Source organism: Cucumis melo, chromosome 9 (genome assembly GCF_025177605.1).
Source record: "Cucumis melo cultivar AY chromosome 9, USDA_Cmelo_AY_1.0, whole genome shotgun sequence".
Lineage (NCBI taxonomy): Eukaryota > Viridiplantae > Streptophyta > Magnoliopsida > Cucurbitales > Cucurbitaceae > Cucumis > Cucumis melo.
This window is the reverse complement of record NC_066865.1, coordinates 3,985,544-4,001,853: the sequence shown is the minus strand read 5'-3', so window position 1 is coordinate 4,001,853 and position 16,310 is coordinate 3,985,544. Positions and strand designations below refer to the sequence as shown.

The following is a 16,310-nucleotide window of genomic DNA, read 5'->3' as shown; positions in this document are numbered from 1 at the left end:
CATTTAGATTTGGCTACGATCGTTTATCTTTTTTAGGTTTAGGTTTGGCTACTTCATTTTTTTTAAAGATTGTTTATAGACGATTTTTTATATTTGGTTATTCTAATCTAAACAAGGCAAAAAATGGAGGAAAAGAGAGAAGATATGGAGGAAAAGAGAGAAGATGAAATAAATCGTAGTAAAAAAAAGAAGAGAAAAAGAAGAAAGAAAAGAAATCAACCAAATCTAAACGACTTAAAAAAAGGAGAGGAAAAGAGAAAAACGGAAAGAAATCGCAACGAAAAATAAAAAGAGGAAAGGAAAAAAAAGACTATATAAAAAATTGGAATAAGAATAAAAATATGGAAGAACAAACTGAAATATTTAAAAAATAGTTTAGGTTGTGTTACACCCAACCTAAATATTTTAATATTTTAATAGATTGTTATATTTTAGTATAAATTATTGTAAAAGTCAAACTCGTGAAACTTTTTTTACAAAATACAACAAAATTTTAAATTTTGGAAAAATTTGACGCAAGAATTGTGTAAGGTTATAAATAACCCTCTCTTATCCATTAAATACTATTAAAAAAAGTCTTTAATCAACTACCTTAAAATTAGGTCAAGTATCTAATTTGTTTGATTTTTATATTTATTGCTTTTTATTATTATCTACACTATCTTTACAATAATTTTGAAAGTGGAAAAAGCTAGAGGCCCACATGTAAAATACCAAAAATATCCACTCAACAATGCACGCAATATATTTGGTAATGCGATTTGGAATCGTTTAGATTTGACTATTGTTTGGTACTCGTTTAGATTTGTTCTTTCAATTCTATCTATTAATTTGGTTATACGATAATTAATTGGGTTACACGATCGTTTAAACCATTTTTTTTCAAAATTTGGTATAAACGATTTTTTTCAATTTTTTTTATACACAATTCTAAACAACGTGACCATAGGATGCAATGAAGAAAAAAAAAGAAAAAGAAGAAAGACATGCTCGCACCTAAAAACAAAGAAATAGATTTGGTTACCAAATCTAAAAACCGAAGAAGAACAAAAATATGGTACAGAAGAAAAGATGGAAGAAAAACTTGGAATATTTAAAAAATGTTGTTTATTGGCTTATATTTAGGAAAGTTTTCCTACTTTTTTTTCTAATTAAAATATTTTATATAATCTAAAACTTTTCTTACATTTATATATATATATATATATATATATATATATATATATATATATATATATATATATGTAGATGTATGTATGTATTTATTTATTTTTGTTTGATAGTGGTATATATTTGAAAATAGCTAATTGAGTATGGATTTTTACTTACCACACCGATCATGAAATCAATGGAAAGAAGAAGCGGCAGGACGGCATAAACCCCGTCTGTGAAAACTCCAACTATAAATTCTCCCTCTCATTTCCCAAATGCCGAAACCTCTGGGATGAGATGATGCCCAGACTAATACGAACCACCATGTCAACTACTACTCTCTTCTCTTCGCCTTTTGCTCTTAAAAATCCTTCCTCCCGTTTCTCCTCCACCTCCACCTCCACTCTCTTCAATGGAACACGCTTTCTCACTTCTCCCCTTCGCTCCCATGCTGTTTCCCTCCGATGCTACGCTTCTTCTCCTTCTGCTTTTGATCGAGTTCCTGTCTTGAATCCTGTTGTCGAAATGGACGGTATGGTATCGTGTTTCTAGTCTCTCAATCCCCCCTTATTTTAAATCAAATTTAATTGACTATGATTTTGGGTTTTTGTTTCTAAGTTAGGGAGCTGAACTCTGTTGAAAGCTTTAATTTTATTGTTATGAATATTGATTATTCGGATTTTTGTGTTGTAAACTTGTTGTCTTCCATTTGGGTGCTTGTTACAGCTTCGCTTTTTTGTTTTCTTTTTCTTACAATTTAGGTGATGAAATGACGAGGATCATATGGACTATGATAAAAGAAAAAGTATGGTTACATTTGTTTTTTTTTCCCTTCCTATTTTAATTTTTTAGTGAGTTGGTCTGATGCTGATTTTGTTTTCATAACATTGTAGCTTATTTTCCCGTTCTTGGATTTGGATATAAAATATTATGACTTGGGGATATTGAATCGGGACGCCACTGATGACAGAGTTACCGTTGAGAGTGCAGAAGCCACTCTTAAGTATGTTAAGCTGTTAGATTTTCAGCTATTATATTTTGGCGATTTCCTTATTTTGGATTCAACATTATTTATTCGTTTGTGCTAAATGGCATGGTCGTTCAAAAGTGGCAGGAAGCTGTTCAAACTGTGAATCATGTATTTGTGGGTGGAAATCTGAGATGAGGAAGTAAACAAAATAGCTTGTAAGATTGCATTAGGAACATGGCTACTGGTTTTTGCTTGGTTGTTATACTTTATAACTTGTTGATGTATTTTTTTTAAAACGAGGAAGGAGAAGAATTAGTAAGCTTAGCAAAGAAAGTATCATTGATGTCAAGTCTAGAAAAGAAAATACCACTAAACCTCTGGTCAATCAATGGGGTTGACATTTTTTCCATGGGAGGGTGTCGAGTTGGTTTGGTGGGAGGTGGTAACGAGACCAGTGGAATTTGGTTATTTGGGCATAGACAATCTTAGACTTTGCAATAGGGCTGTTTTGGCTATATGGTTGTGGTGTTTTCCCTTGGAGCTGAATATTCTTTGGCACAAGATTATATGGGCCTGACTTTTCAAATGGGTCTCCCTTAGGGATTTAAGAGGCACATTCAGAAGCCCTAGAAAGCCATCTTTGTTGGTGCTCATTTTCCCCGCTAATTTTGTTTATTGCTTTGTTAGGGATGGCTCAAACAATTGTTTTTTCTAGCCCTAAGGATGATAATCAGTTGGACAAACTAACACTGAAAACTGACCTATCAATTTTGGTTAGATTTAAGTTGGCTGTTTTGAAATGCTTTATGAAATTGATGAAGATGGAGCGAGTTGAGTCATCCTGGCTATCGATGGAGATGGAGATGAATAACATGAGAATGAGTAGATGGACAAAGTATAATTGCATGGAGGAGGTCAGATGCGTAGATAGATAGTGCTGAGAGAGAATAAGATAAAGGGAGAAGAGAGAAAGAGAGAAGAAAAGATAGAGAAAGTGAGGAGAAAAAAAAGGAAAGCTAGAGAGAACCTGAAACAAGTTAGATGTTATATATTTTAAAAAATCTAATCAATACTGATGATTTCTCAAAATTGTTTTTCATATTGCAAAGACTATTTGGCCAGTTGATGTCAGTTTGGTTGATTTTGGTCAGTCAGATTGTTTTTTTTTGTTGGTGTGCATCCCTCCATGGCCTTTTATTCAAATTCGTATTTGTTTAACTTTGGTTTTCTGCCCTCTCTCTTGGATGGGGAAAGATTTGGATGTGTTGGCTCTCCTTTCTCTTTTGGGTGAGGTCCATCTTTGACCAAGTAGGGGAAATATTTTTTTTATTGGTCTCCCAATCCCTCCAAAGGTTTTCCTTGTTGCTCTTTTCTCCTCCTTTTGGGTACCCATAACACACCTAGAAACCGTTTATTATCCTTGTTGTGGAAGGTCAGAATTTCTGGGAAGGTTAAGTTCTTTGTCCAGTAAGCATTACATGGGAGAGTCAACATTATGGATTGCATTCAGATACACTTTTCTCCCTCTTTTGGCTTGGGTTGTAGTAGTGTATTCTTTATAGGGAGGGTATTGAGAATTTGAGTTGTATTCTCTGGAGATGCAAGATTGCGTTCTCAATTTGGGATTCTTTTTTGAAGATATTTGGTCTGAATGTGATCAGTTACAATGATTGTTTTCTCATGATGGAGGTGGAGGTGGTCTTACTACATCCATTCTTTTGAGATAAGGGTTGTGTGCTTTGTGTTTTATTTTATTTTAATTTTTATGGGACATTTGTCCAGAGAGAAATGAAGGAATTTTTAGAGGATTAAGAGGTCATGGGAAAAGGTGTCGGCTCTTGCCAAGTTTAATGCCTCTCTTCAAACATCTACTTGAAAATACTTTTCTAATTATTCTCTCGGTCACATTATTTTGGATTGGAGCCCTTTATTTATTTATTTATTTATCATTATTATTTTTAGTCTTGTTAGGTTTTTAGGTGTTGCTTTGGATCCAATTATTGGGTGTTGTCTTTATAGGCTCCTTCTGTATTCTTTTATTTATTCTCTATGAATGTTCAGTTTGTATGCGTAAATTACAGTTATGCATTATTTTATTTCTTTTGGTCCTTCTAACCTTTTGAATGCAGGTACAATGTTGCTGTAAAATGTGCTACGATCACCCCAGGTTTGTCATTTGTGTTCATTTTATTCTCATATTTTACAATCACCAAATGATGGAAATAATTATCCGCTTTAACAATTTAATTGATATCTCTTGATCTCTCTCATTTTTCAGATGAGGCCAGAGTCAAAGAGTTTGGACTTAAAACTATGTGGAGAAGTCCCAATGGCACAATTAGGAACATTCTTAATGGTTTGTTTGGAAAATACATTCTCTCTCTTATTTTCAAGGGAAAGCTGTGCAATCTTTTAGGAAATTAAAGATAGTAAAACTTACACATTATGCGGAGGTTTATTGATAAAATTAGGTATTCCACTTTATCAAAGAAGAATCTTGGTTTTTGAAGCTTAAGGAATTGCTGGCTTCCTCAATTTGCTTCAGTTTTTTTCCTTTCTAATTTTGAATAAGAAACAATGCAAGTGTGTTGATTAATCACAAAAGCAATGCAACCTAGAGGCTGAGGGGTGAAAGACTCCCTTCCCCAAAGAAAAACTAGTGAGAACTGCCTCCCAATCACTGAAAATTTGAGCAGAACTAGAGTATGAATTTGCCTCTGTTAGGGGGCATTTCAATCAATTAATTATCGTATGCAATTTGATTATGATATCACCTCTAAATCAATTATGAAATGCAATTTGATTCCTAAATCCTTAGGGGGCATTTCACCTCTAAATAGTCTTAAGAAGATCAAGCTCTTTATGTGGACTTTGCTGCAAGATCTTCCAAAAGCTTAGAAAAGGTTTCCCCCAGGCTCTGTCCTAACTCGTATGTGTTATGTGAAAAAAGCAATGAAGGATACAACTCTTCTAAGTGTTGGACACAAGTGTTTGGTGCTTTCATTATTCTGAGATGATTTTGTTTCCCCTAAAGTATTACAGATGATTAAGTGCAAGTATTGTTGGACTCGACACTAACTAGAAAGAAGGGGGAGAAAAAAAAAAGGAAAAACTTATATTCTAACGTGGTTAAGGTTTTGTAATTGGGAATATCTTTTTAATGTCCTATAAAAAAGACTTCGAGCTTCATATTTATAATTACTTTTTCGTACAGGCACTGTTTTCCGAGAACCTATCTTATGTGAAAACATCCCAAGAATTGTTCCTGGTAATTTTCATTGTCTATGATTTTGTCTTGTATTCCACTATGGAATATGTTTGATAGTATGGGGTTCCATCTCAAAACCAATTGGCAATGAGAGGAGTAGCCTATCTACCTTATAAGGAGTGTGAGTCCCTTGGTTTTTCCAACGTGGGACTATTAACATCTCAATAGAACATAATATAATACTTGGTTAATACAGGTTGGAAGAAGCCCATATGCATTGGTAGGCATGCTTTTGGTGATCAATACCGTGCCACTGATACTGTCATCCCAGGGCCTGGAAAGCTTAAAATGGTGTTCGGTGAGATAATTTTCTTTTCTTCACTCATTCTCATGTATTGCTCTGAGCAACTGTTTTTTCATCCCCAAACCTTTTATTTTCTACTCTTATCTATTTTACTTTTCTGTTTCTATTCAGTTCCAGAAAATGGGGAGACACCAAGAGAGCTCGAGGTTTATGACTTCAAAGGATCAGGCATAGCACTTACAATGTATAATGTTGACAAGGTTGGTTATTTATTTATTTATTCTAACTTGTTCAGTTTTTGAATCACATATATGACCCTTTGTATTTTAACACGTTCCTTTGCAATCGGCAGTCTATTCAAGCATTTGCAGAGTCCTCGATGTCACTGGCATTTGAGAAGAAGTGGCCCCTGTATTTGAGCACAAAAAATACAATTCTCAAGAAATATGATGGCAGGTAATCCTTACTTCGTTCCTTGTGATTATTAGTTGCTTGTGGTGTTGAGCCTGCTTTCAGTATCCTAGAAATTGACTAAGTGATAGTTTATTTTAATACTTGGCTGCAGGTTTAAGGATATATTTCAAAAAGTGTATGAGGAGAAGTGGAAGCAGAAGTTTGAAGAAAATTCGATATGGTTCATTATATTTAAATATTTGGTTCTCTATAGTTTTGCCTAACTATTGCCTCTAGCTGAATATATTTATATTTGGTATTTAGGTACGAACATCGGCTTATTGATGACATGGTAGCCTATGCTGTAAAAAGTGAAGGTGGATACGTTTGGGCTTGCAAAAATTATGATGGGGATGTTCAGAGTGATTTACTTGCACAGGGTGATGCTATCAACTTTTCTAATTGCCCGGATTTCATTAATATTACGTGCATTTATAATTTTTAACATTAACCACGTTTATTAAGTCACTTTTATCTTCTGTATTATGTATTATTCCTCATTTTCATTCTTAATGTCTTGCATTGATCAGAGAATGCAAGTTATTAACATCTCATAGTTGTTGTTGATACAAATGATCTCTGTTGTTTTTTGTATTGGTTGCATCGAATCTGAATGTGTATTTTCCATTGGCAGGATTTGGTTCTTTGGGGCTAATGACTTCTGTGCTGGTCAGTACTTGACAATATGAACTGCATGTACCATTTCCATGGATCCATTCCTTAACAAGTGTCTTAGAAATTGAGATTTATTGCAGTTGTCATCTGATGGGAAGACGTTGGAAGCTGAGGCGGCTCATGGCACTGTCACACGACATTACCGATTACATCAAAAGGGACAAGAAACGAGTACAAATAGTATTGCTTCTATTTTTGCATGGACACGGGGCCTTGAGCATAGGTATCGTACTAAGCTCTATCTCTGGCCTGATGATTCTTAAGGCGTCATAGTTGTACTGTTATGTAATGTTTGCCTTTCAGTGTCTTTAGATTATATGATACTTCAATGTAGTTCACTTCCGGGTCTAAAGTTCTTGATGTAAAGAATGAAGTTCTGCCTTCACTATAGGCACCAAAACCAACCATCTGTTCACTAAAAACTAAACTGCTGCAACTTTATGGTTTGTTCGTATTCAGATATTGTAATGGGGCTTTGTAAGTAGTGAACCAAGTAGAAACTGACAATTTTTTGATGTACTTAAATTTCTTCAGGGCCAAATTAGATAAAAACCACAGGCTACTGGATTTTGTTCAGAAATTGGAGGCTTCATGCATTGAGACGGTGGAATCCGGGAAAATGACAAAGGATCTTGCCCTGCTGATACATGGACCGAAGTAAAAGTTCAAGCATTTCATCTCATTAACTACTTTGACATTTCAAGTTCAGAATTATTTAGATGTGATTCATGCAGGGTGTCAAGGGAGTTTTACTTGAACACTGAGGAGTTTATTGATGCCGTAGCACAGAATCTGGTGGTGAAACTCCAACTTCCTCCTGTAACGGTTAACTAAATGGCTTGTTATTGGAGATGGAGATTTGGTTTCCAGGTGAGATGATTCTTTACTTCCTCTTTTACAGAAGCAAAAGTTGGTTTTGTGATTGCCGGGTACACTTTAGCAAAATTGTTGTCTTTATAGTTTACTCCGAACAAATCAGTTTTGCCAAAATACTTATTACTGAATGTAGAAAATTACTAGTTAAATTTAGCTGTGAATTCGTTGGTGGTTTGATAATGTGATAGTTCATGGTGTTATTAGATTAAAATGTTGGGCAAATTGCAAAAAACTTCCACGCGTGTTGGTAGTTGCAATTACACCTTCAAATTGCCAATGGACAAATTGAGCTTTCAAACTAATACAAATGCAAAAATTGGACACTTACACTTACGCGTTATAGTGATCGTAGAAATGGTAGATCTTCAAATGATAAAAATTGAACCCTCAAATTTTTATCATTGTTACGATTGTTAAAACTATGAAAGCTTGAGAGTCCAATTTTAACTTTGTATAAGTGTAAGGGATCAATTTTTATTATTTAAGTTTGATGGAATAATTGCAACTACTCATCATACTTTTAAGCGGTTTTTGCAATTTGTCCTAAAATATTTGATCAACTAAATTTAGTATTTCTTTGAGGGAAATTGTTTTAAATGATAACATTTTTTAGAATATTTACAAATATAACAAAATATTACAATCTATCTGTGATAGATCAAGATAGACTATAGAGACTATCTTGGTAGACACTATTAGTGACTATTGTGGTTTATCGTAGATAGATTGTGATAATTTGTTAAGTTTTATAAATATTTTGGTTCATTTTGTTGTATTTAAAAATATTTTTTTTTATTTTTTCATTATCATCAATAGTAATCCACCATCAATAGTAATCCACCAGTAGGTTTGAAGTTTTTACTTCATCAATCGATGGATGTGTTTTTCTATTTTAGAAAAAAAGGATAAAAGTCACGAGCATGTTTTGAAATAATTTGATCAAATCCCAAACTAGGAGGAAAATAAGCTAAACATAAGATGCATACATACAGGGGCCATTGAATCTTGTATCTGTGAGACCCTCCTCAAGAGCCTACTCTCTTCTTGCAGGGTTTTTTCCTATTTGTCAACACGCAAACGCAACGTTTATTTCATAGGAATGCTCAATATCACGAGGTGAGTGTCTAACTAGTTTCTCACATCGTCTTATAGGCATCTAATGTCCATACAAGAAGGAGCATTTGATTTGTGCTCGATTTTGAATACCTGTGTTTCAAATATGGCTACAAACCACATGTTTGGTTGGATTTCTTTTTCTCCAATACTCTCTTGCATCAATTTTGGTCATGTCAACTCTCATTTTTATACTCGATAATCATTTTAAGGAAATTGATGTAATGTATTAACAGCCATATTTATATAGAATAAAATTGATGAAGTCTTATGACATTTCAATCTGCATTGTTCGACTTTTTCATGTCCAAGGTTCCAGTAAATTCGTGTATGATACTTTATTGAGTTATATTGATATTTGAAACCAAACTTTTTTTTTTTTTTTTTATAATATGGATGGGAAAATCGAATTTCGAACCTCAAAATTATTGTACATATTTGATGAGCTATGCTTATTTTGACGATATTTAAACTTAATATATACTTAGTAATTATATCAATAACTTAGACCTCCATTTAAATAAAAATGAACAAATAAGTTTAAATATCTACTTAGTAATTATATCAATAACTTAGACCTCCATTTAAATAAAAATGAACAAATAAGTAATGACGATATATCAATTAGCTGCATGTTGATTTTGTTAGGAATCTTTCGGTCTTATCTCTAGCCTTACTTTATAACTACTTTGTTTTTAATAAAATTGGGATATGAGGTGGATTAGTCTCATACCTCATAAGTTTCTATTTAAAAAAAATATTGATTTCATTACCAATTTTATATTCAATAACGTGTGAAGATTTCTTTTTGTCTTAACTAATGTTTTAGAATTAAAATGTAATAGTGAATGTAATTACTATTCCGATGTTTGAACCTAGACAGAAATAATAAAATAAGATGAAATAATTGAATTTAATATGAAGGGGTTTATGAGTCGAATATTGCATTGAGATTTTCTTATATTATTATAACTTTTCTAGAAATTACGCTTAGATTGTTTTAAATAAGAAAAATGTGATTGGAGCCAATGAATTCAATTAAATAATAAGATCCTATTGTATAGTTTAATATTTTTTATTGTTTGAATTTTGAACTTTGAAGAAAATAGAAAATGAACGACAAAAGTCAAATTAATTTGAAGTGTTCTAGTTGGGTGTGCTTGTCGCATATTATTTTTCCCTAAGAGAATATTAGTATATATCATTAAAAGTATACAATTAATAAATCGATATTGAGATGTTTATTATTTTACTTATAAAAATTGAGGTTAACAGTAATAATTGAAGCTATTTTTTGAATATACAATTATTATAATCACAACTTCGTCGACTTTATAATATTACTCGATTGTGAGATTAATTGATATGATGTAAGGATTGACTTGAGATTAATGGATACGGTATAAATTAATCCGTATAGACTCTCGAATAACAAACATCCTTATATTGATACACATATGGATAACATCTCTTCTCTCGTGATCTTTGTCCGTTAGTCGTTCATTTTATGGTCTTCGCATTATTTGTGGACCTAGTCTACAATGTGTAACAAACAAAACGCTCTTGACTTTTGAGTTTTTGGGATGGTTTTTTTGTCTCTATCTTTTCTCTATTTCATTTAATTTTGTGAGGGGTGAGACGTTGAGTTTAGAAGAGAAATGTGATTTTCTTTTCTAAAACTTTTCTATTATTTGAAAATTAAATTTGTTTTAAAGAAGACAATCATAAGAAAAGAACATCCAGTAAATCGAGTCAAATTCAAATTCATGCAATTTTGATTGGGTTATCGACTCATTTAGGTTGAATTTGGTTTAAATTTTATACCTCACTGTTAGATTTAAATTATATGAACATAATTAAATCAAAATTTTTATTATGAATTATTTTATTTCTTTCTAAAACAAAAATTTAAATAAATATTAAATAATTCGAATAAACAAACCAAAAGAAATTTAACTCAAAGGAACTTTTATTGTAAAAATTTACAAACTAAGATAATTGAATTAGAATTATGTATAAACAATCGTATATTCATTTCACATTCATGCCGTCTTTTAAAACAAAAGAAAATCTAAAAACATTATTTATTTTTTAATTAAGAAAAATGATTTCCATGGAATATAAAAAGGAGAAGAAAAAATAGACTTCTCAACCAATACATCCAACGGTTCATGTGACAAATTAAAAGAGTTCTCACACCATCGACACGTGCCGTCTCTTATTTCTATATATACACATACACCCTCATTATTTTTCATTTCGAATTTGGGTTTCTTCCTTTGATCTGTGTTTCTCATTTCTTTCGGAGCTCTCATCATCATTAGGGTTTTCGAATCGAGAGAAAAAAAAAAAAATTAAATCGATCATGGCGTTGGAGAAGGCTAAAGAGATCGTGGCTTCTAATCCCGTCACCGTCTTCAGGTTTCTCTCTCCTTCTTTGTCTTATGAATATTTTTCTCGTAAGGATTTTTCCTGATTTCAAGAATGGATGATATTTTTGTGTGTTCTTTACAGCAAGAGTTACTGCCCATTCTGCGTCCAGGTGAAGAGATTGTTGACTAAACTAGGAGTCAGTTTCAAGGCTATTGAATTGGATACTGAGAGTATGTATAATATGTTTCTGTGTTCTGTTGCTTGCGGATTTTGGTTTCGTAACAATTTCGTTTTTTTTTTGCCGATTAATGAAATGTTGATTACTTTGTGGTTTTCGGATTTTTTTTTATTGAACTTGTTTGTTGATGTTTACGGAGAGATTTATTTTTCGATGCATGTTCTTGTTCTGATTCTTTAAGGTAAGGAAAACTTTCAAAAGGACAACTAAAAGCGTTTTTCAACTATTCATTTGTTATTATGAATCAACTGTTGTTGATTTTGGAACGTCTTTTCATGTTTCAAAGTGTTCAAATGGATTCCGTTTGAATGATGGGTATTGGAAGGAATCTAGTGAAAAGATAAGTAGGGACATCGGTGAATGTTTGTTTACTTGTATTGAGAATTTGTTTATTCTTTATTATTCCTTTTTTTTTTTGGCTGTGAAACATCGATTTTTTTGGACCTTTGGTCAATATATTCGACTGGGCCCATGATATTCTTTTGGCATCTTCGGTAGAACTTTTATCTGATTGCAAAATTGGATTCTCGAAGCAAATTTTATTGACTTTTCTTTGACGACCATAAATTTTCTTCCTAATCTCGCATAGCATAGTATAAAATTTTGTCTTCTGCTGATTAATTGTATTGAATTGTGTTTTAAAGGTGATGGAAGGGAGGTACAAGCAGCACTTGCTCAGTTTACTGGGCAACGGACCGTGCCCAATGTTTTCATAGGTGGGAAGCACATTGGTGGCTGTGATGGTAAATGCTCTCTACCCTCTGACAATGCCTTTATCTAAAGGTTGAATTTAGTGGTGAATATAGAGTTAAATTTGCCTCATGGGTCAACAGACGATTTAAGATATCTGTGTTCAAACTTATTTTATTCACAGAAACTTTTGAACTTATTTTATTCACAAATTTGTCTTCTCCCATCCGCCTAAACTGTGATTTTAGCTGCAAATTTGAACTCCTATTATTTGTTAATTGATATTATCAGTACATCACATGCAAAGTTTTGTGAAATCAAATTACTACTCAAATCCATGTAGGAGTGAGTTCTGAAGAGACAAACCCACGTTTGAGAGAAATCAAGGGTTAAAATACCATAATTTATCGACCTAAGTTTTTTCTTTTTTTTTTTTTTGGTGTTGCTTTGTAGATACGATGGCACTGAACAGCAGCGGAAGATTGGTTCCTCTGTTGGCTGAAGCAGGAGCAATTGCCAAAGTTGCTGCTTAGAGAAGGAGTGTGAGTATGTTATTACTTTGGGTACATATAGATGAATAATAAACCTACCTTTCTACTTGTGCTTTTCTTGCTCTGTTGTTGGCATTTCTAATGAAAAAAAAGTGTTTCCATAGTGGATTGTAGAAATAACTGGAAGGAATCTATGCTTCCTTTGCATCTAATGATATATTTTTGGGGTTTCCTACACTCTAATCTTTTGACCTGTTTGGATCACATCGGTTGTTTAGTTGGTTTTGTTTCATGTATGTATATTGAATATTCGATATTTAAATGTCTAGAGATATTAATGTATGCATGTGGGTATAGCTACAATCTCTATCACGGTGTGTTTGGATTATTTGAAGTTTAATCTAAATTTAAATTACATTTTCAAGTTTTTTATTTAAAAAATATTATTTCAAAATTTTTTTAAAATTGTATTTCAATTTTTTTTAAATTGTATTTTAAACAATTTTTACGCAAAGGGGTTTTTGAAAAACATTTTCTTTTAAGTTGGTCTGAATTAGTTCTGAATCTAGATCAATTCGGAGTCCCGAGTCTCAATTTGGAGTTGCACTGATTTTGTAAATATGGTTTATTCTGTTGTATCCGAAAATGTCTTTTTTTATTATTAAATATTTTGATCTGTATATTTGTAAAAGAAAAACTTTTTTTTATTCTTTATGAAAAGAAACAAAATAACCAATTTTTCCTTAGAGTTGTAAGGATTTTACCATATATTCGTGCTTTTTCCTAAACGTCAATATCACTTTATTATTATAAATAATTAGCCGGGTGATTGTAATCAAACTTTATGGAAATTCTTTGGTGTTTGGTTAAATTTATGGAAACTTTTCTGAAATATAACAAATTAGTCATTTTTAAAATTAGTCATTTTTTAAACCTTTCAAGTTTGTCCTTCTTATGTATACCAAAATTTTGTTACACAAAATTAGTCATTTTTTAAACATTTCAAGTTTGTCCTTTCTATGTATACCAAAATTTTAAAAAATCTAAACGATTGTGTAGTCAAAAATCTAAACGATACTAAATTCAATTAATTAAACGAAACGATCGTGTTTACGTGCATTGTTGATAAAGATATTTTTTATTTTTTATTTTTGAAATTGTTCATAAATGTAAATATTTCGTTTTTTTATATTCTTAAAAAGTCTCCTTTTCAACCCCTGATAATTAGACAATTAATTATTATAAATTGATATTTATCAAGAGAGGTGGAAATGATCTAAAAGTTCAACCCCACGTCAACAATACTTTGACATGTACACCAAGTCATTGTAATTAAAATAAGGCCATATACACTTAATTGGTAAAAAAAGAAAAATCAAACCAAAATTTTGAGAAATTATCGGTCGAAGTCTCAAAATGTTGACCGAAATCTTTTTATTGTTACAACTCAACAACAGTAATTGGAATGTAAATTTTATATAAATCCACACACGTATTTGTTTGAAATTTTGATTGATATACCAATCTGTACATGATTATCACTTTTATATTTTAAAATTATTTCAGCGTAGTTTGGGTAATCCTTTGATTAATAGGTTTTGATTCTTTAAAATTAAAGCCAAAGACTCGGTTCTAAGCCTCGTCCGTAAGCATTTCGCTTATTTCACTTTTTGTTTTTGTTTGTTAAAATTGAATACATTTTATTTAATTCTTTTATTATATTTTTTTTCAATTTGGTTTGATTTTTTAAATAATTGATAAAGGTTGGTAACAATGGGAGAAAATTGAAAATAAAAGTAATATTTATAGGCTTAACAAAATGATACATTCTACTGTAATTAAGAAGATATTATCTTATTTTGTATTATTTGTTTCCTTTCTTATCTCATAGAATTTGTATTTATCTCCCCTTCTCCTTGGTGTAAATATACAAGAAAAATATTCAATAATAACTTTACATGGTATCAGAGCCATCTTTAACCTAGGTTACTGTTCCATCCGCCGCCGCTGCAACCCATCCGCCGCCGCTGCAGCCCATCCGATGCCGTCGATACCCATCCGACGCCCGCGTCTTCTCTGTGCCTTTCAGATCTTCGAAGTCGCGCCAGTTTGTGCGCGTGCGAGCCGGTCTCCGTGAAACCTAGTCGAACCCGAGCCACTGCATCAGTCGAAGCTTAGTCGCATCACGCTCCAGTCTCCGACCTCCTTCGACGCTTCGATCTCCGTGAAATCGGTCTCCAGCCGTCCGAAGCCGAAAGTCGAAAATCGCTCCGTCAGATCTCTTCGTGTTTCGTCTTCGCGTGCCTATCCGACCCGAAAGCCGAGCGTGCGTCTCTATTAGATTCGACGCCGTCTCCTCACAGACCCGAAGTCGAAATCTGAGCGTGCATCTCCATCTCCGTGAGACCTGAATCCGAAACCCGCTCCGTCTCCTGTTTCCTTACGCCAAAAACCGACCCGAAACCGCGCCCAGCCCTAGCCTGAAACCCGAATCCGAAACCCGCTCATCTTCTGTTTCCTCACACCAAAACCCGACCCAAACCCGTGTCCAGCCCCTAGCCTGAAACCCGACCCGAAAACCCCCTCCTTTTATTTATATATTTATTTAATTATTATTGCTCGCTGACTTGGTTTCTTCTTGTAAGTAGATGGAGAAAAGTGAAATTGCTTGTCCAATTAGCACAATTCTTGATGGCTCTAATTATATTACATGGGCAAATTAAATAAAAAGCTTCTTAATTGGACGAAAATTATGGCGTACTGTCACGGGTGATATTGCCAAACCGACCAAACAAGACAAGGAAGATGATGGAAAATTTATCGAACGCCTTGAAGAATGGGACAACAAAAATCATCAGATTATCACCTGGCTTAGTAACACATCAACTCCTGCTATCCATACACAATTTGATGCTTTTGAAAGTGCTAAGGAGTTATGGGATTTTCTGTCTATACGATTTAAGTTCGTCGGATTAGCGTATACTATCAGTTGCACAATAATCTTGTTAATCTTAATCAAGAAGCTGGACAATCAGTTAATGAATATCTAGCCGTGCTTCAACCTATCTGGACTCAACTTGATCAAGCTAAAATCAGTAAAGATCATCTTCGTCTTATTAAAGTCCTTATGGGACTTCGTCCAGAATATGAAGCTGTTAGGGCTGCCTTGTTACATCGCAGTCCCTTGCCCTCATTGGATGCTGCTATCCAAGAAATATTATTTGAAGAAAAACGTCTTGGCATCAATCTCTCTAAACATTCTGATGTTGTTCTTGCCAGCACTTATTCACCACCTGGAGCTTTTGTAAGAATTGTAAGCTCACTGGTCATAAATTTATTGATTGTCCTAAAATAGAATGCAGGTACTGCCATAAACCAGGTCATATTCTGGATAAGTCCCATAAAACCATATCGACCTCGAAGCTATTCTACAAGAGCAAGAACTTCACTAAACCCAGGAACTCCTCTGTTGTTGCTGCTACTTCAGATATCCTACCACCCCCAGTTTTAGATAAGTGATCTCCAAAGTTTGTTAAATCAGTTAATTTCATCATCTTCCTCTGCATTTGCCATCTCACTAGGTAATTGATGGCTTCTTGACTCTGCCTGTTGCAATCATATGACATCTAATTATTCTCTTATGAACACTCCTAGTCCTACTAAATCTTTACCTCCCATTTATGCTGCTGATGGCAATTGTATGAATATCACCCACATTAGCACCGTTCATACTCCCAGTGTGAATCTTCCTCATACTTACTGTGTCC

At 33.2% G+C, this 16,310-nt stretch overlaps 2 protein-coding genes across 3 annotated transcripts; both read left to right on the top strand.

The window, feature by feature from the left end:
* Window positions 1-1,320: 1,320 nt before the first annotated feature.
* LOC103498090 (isocitrate dehydrogenase [NADP]) lies at window positions 1,321-9,039 on the top strand. Of its 2 annotated transcripts, XM_008460563.3 has the most exons (16): window positions 1,322-1,684; window positions 1,914-1,957; window positions 2,046-2,155; window positions 4,252-4,289; window positions 4,401-4,478; window positions 5,337-5,390; window positions 5,587-5,688; window positions 5,806-5,894; window positions 5,987-6,090; window positions 6,200-6,268; window positions 6,352-6,467; window positions 6,722-6,756; window positions 6,843-6,985; window positions 7,297-7,419; window positions 7,497-7,632; window positions 8,689-9,039. In XM_008460563.3, exons 1-15 carry the CDS (start codon window positions 1,450-1,452, stop codon window positions 7,594-7,596), a joined length of 1,440 nt encoding a protein of 479 aa, XP_008458785.1. In that variant the 5' UTR covers window positions 1,322-1,449; the 3' UTR covers window positions 7,597-7,632; window positions 8,689-9,039. The 2 variants fall into 2 exon arrangements, with proteins under 2 accessions (XP_050945599.1, XP_008458785.1); XM_051089642.1 differs by lacking the exon at window positions 8,689-9,039 and having other exon boundaries at window positions 1,321-1,684; window positions 7,497-7,818.
* Window positions 9,040-10,908: 1,869 nt separating this feature from the next.
* On the top strand, window positions 10,909-12,786 carry LOC103498089 (glutaredoxin-C6). The gene is made up of 4 exons (XM_008460562.3): window positions 10,909-11,172; window positions 11,266-11,354; window positions 12,007-12,105; window positions 12,506-12,786. Exons 1-4 carry the CDS (start codon window positions 11,117-11,119, stop codon window positions 12,583-12,585), a joined length of 324 nt encoding a protein of 107 aa, XP_008458784.1. The 5' UTR covers window positions 10,909-11,116; the 3' UTR covers window positions 12,586-12,786.
* Window positions 12,787-16,310: the final 3,524 nt, after the last annotated feature.

Bases quoted from the DNA above. Each gene is read 5' to 3' on its own strand.
- LOC103498090 (XM_008460563.3), top strand. From the start codon at position 1,450: ATGATGCCCAGACTAATACGAACCACCATGTCAACTACTACTCTCTTC. The intron at 6,757-6,842 runs GTCAGTACTTGA...GATTTATTGCAG, and splicing joins GGCTAATGACTTCTGTGCTG to TTGTCATCTGATGGGAAGAC. The intron at 7,420-7,496 runs GTAAAAGTTCAA...TGATTCATGCAG, and splicing joins CTGCTGATACATGGACCGAA to GGTGTCAAGGGAGTTTTACT.
- LOC103498089 (XM_008460562.3), top strand. From the start codon at position 11,117: ATGGCGTTGGAGAAGGCTAAAGAGATCGTGGCTTCTAATCCCGTCACC. The intron at 11,173-11,265 runs GTTTCTCTCTCC...TGTTCTTTACAG, and splicing joins AATCCCGTCACCGTCTTCAG to CAAGAGTTACTGCCCATTCT. The intron at 11,355-12,006 runs GTATGTATAATA...TGTGTTTTAAAG, and splicing joins TATTGAATTGGATACTGAGA to GTGATGGAAGGGAGGTACAA.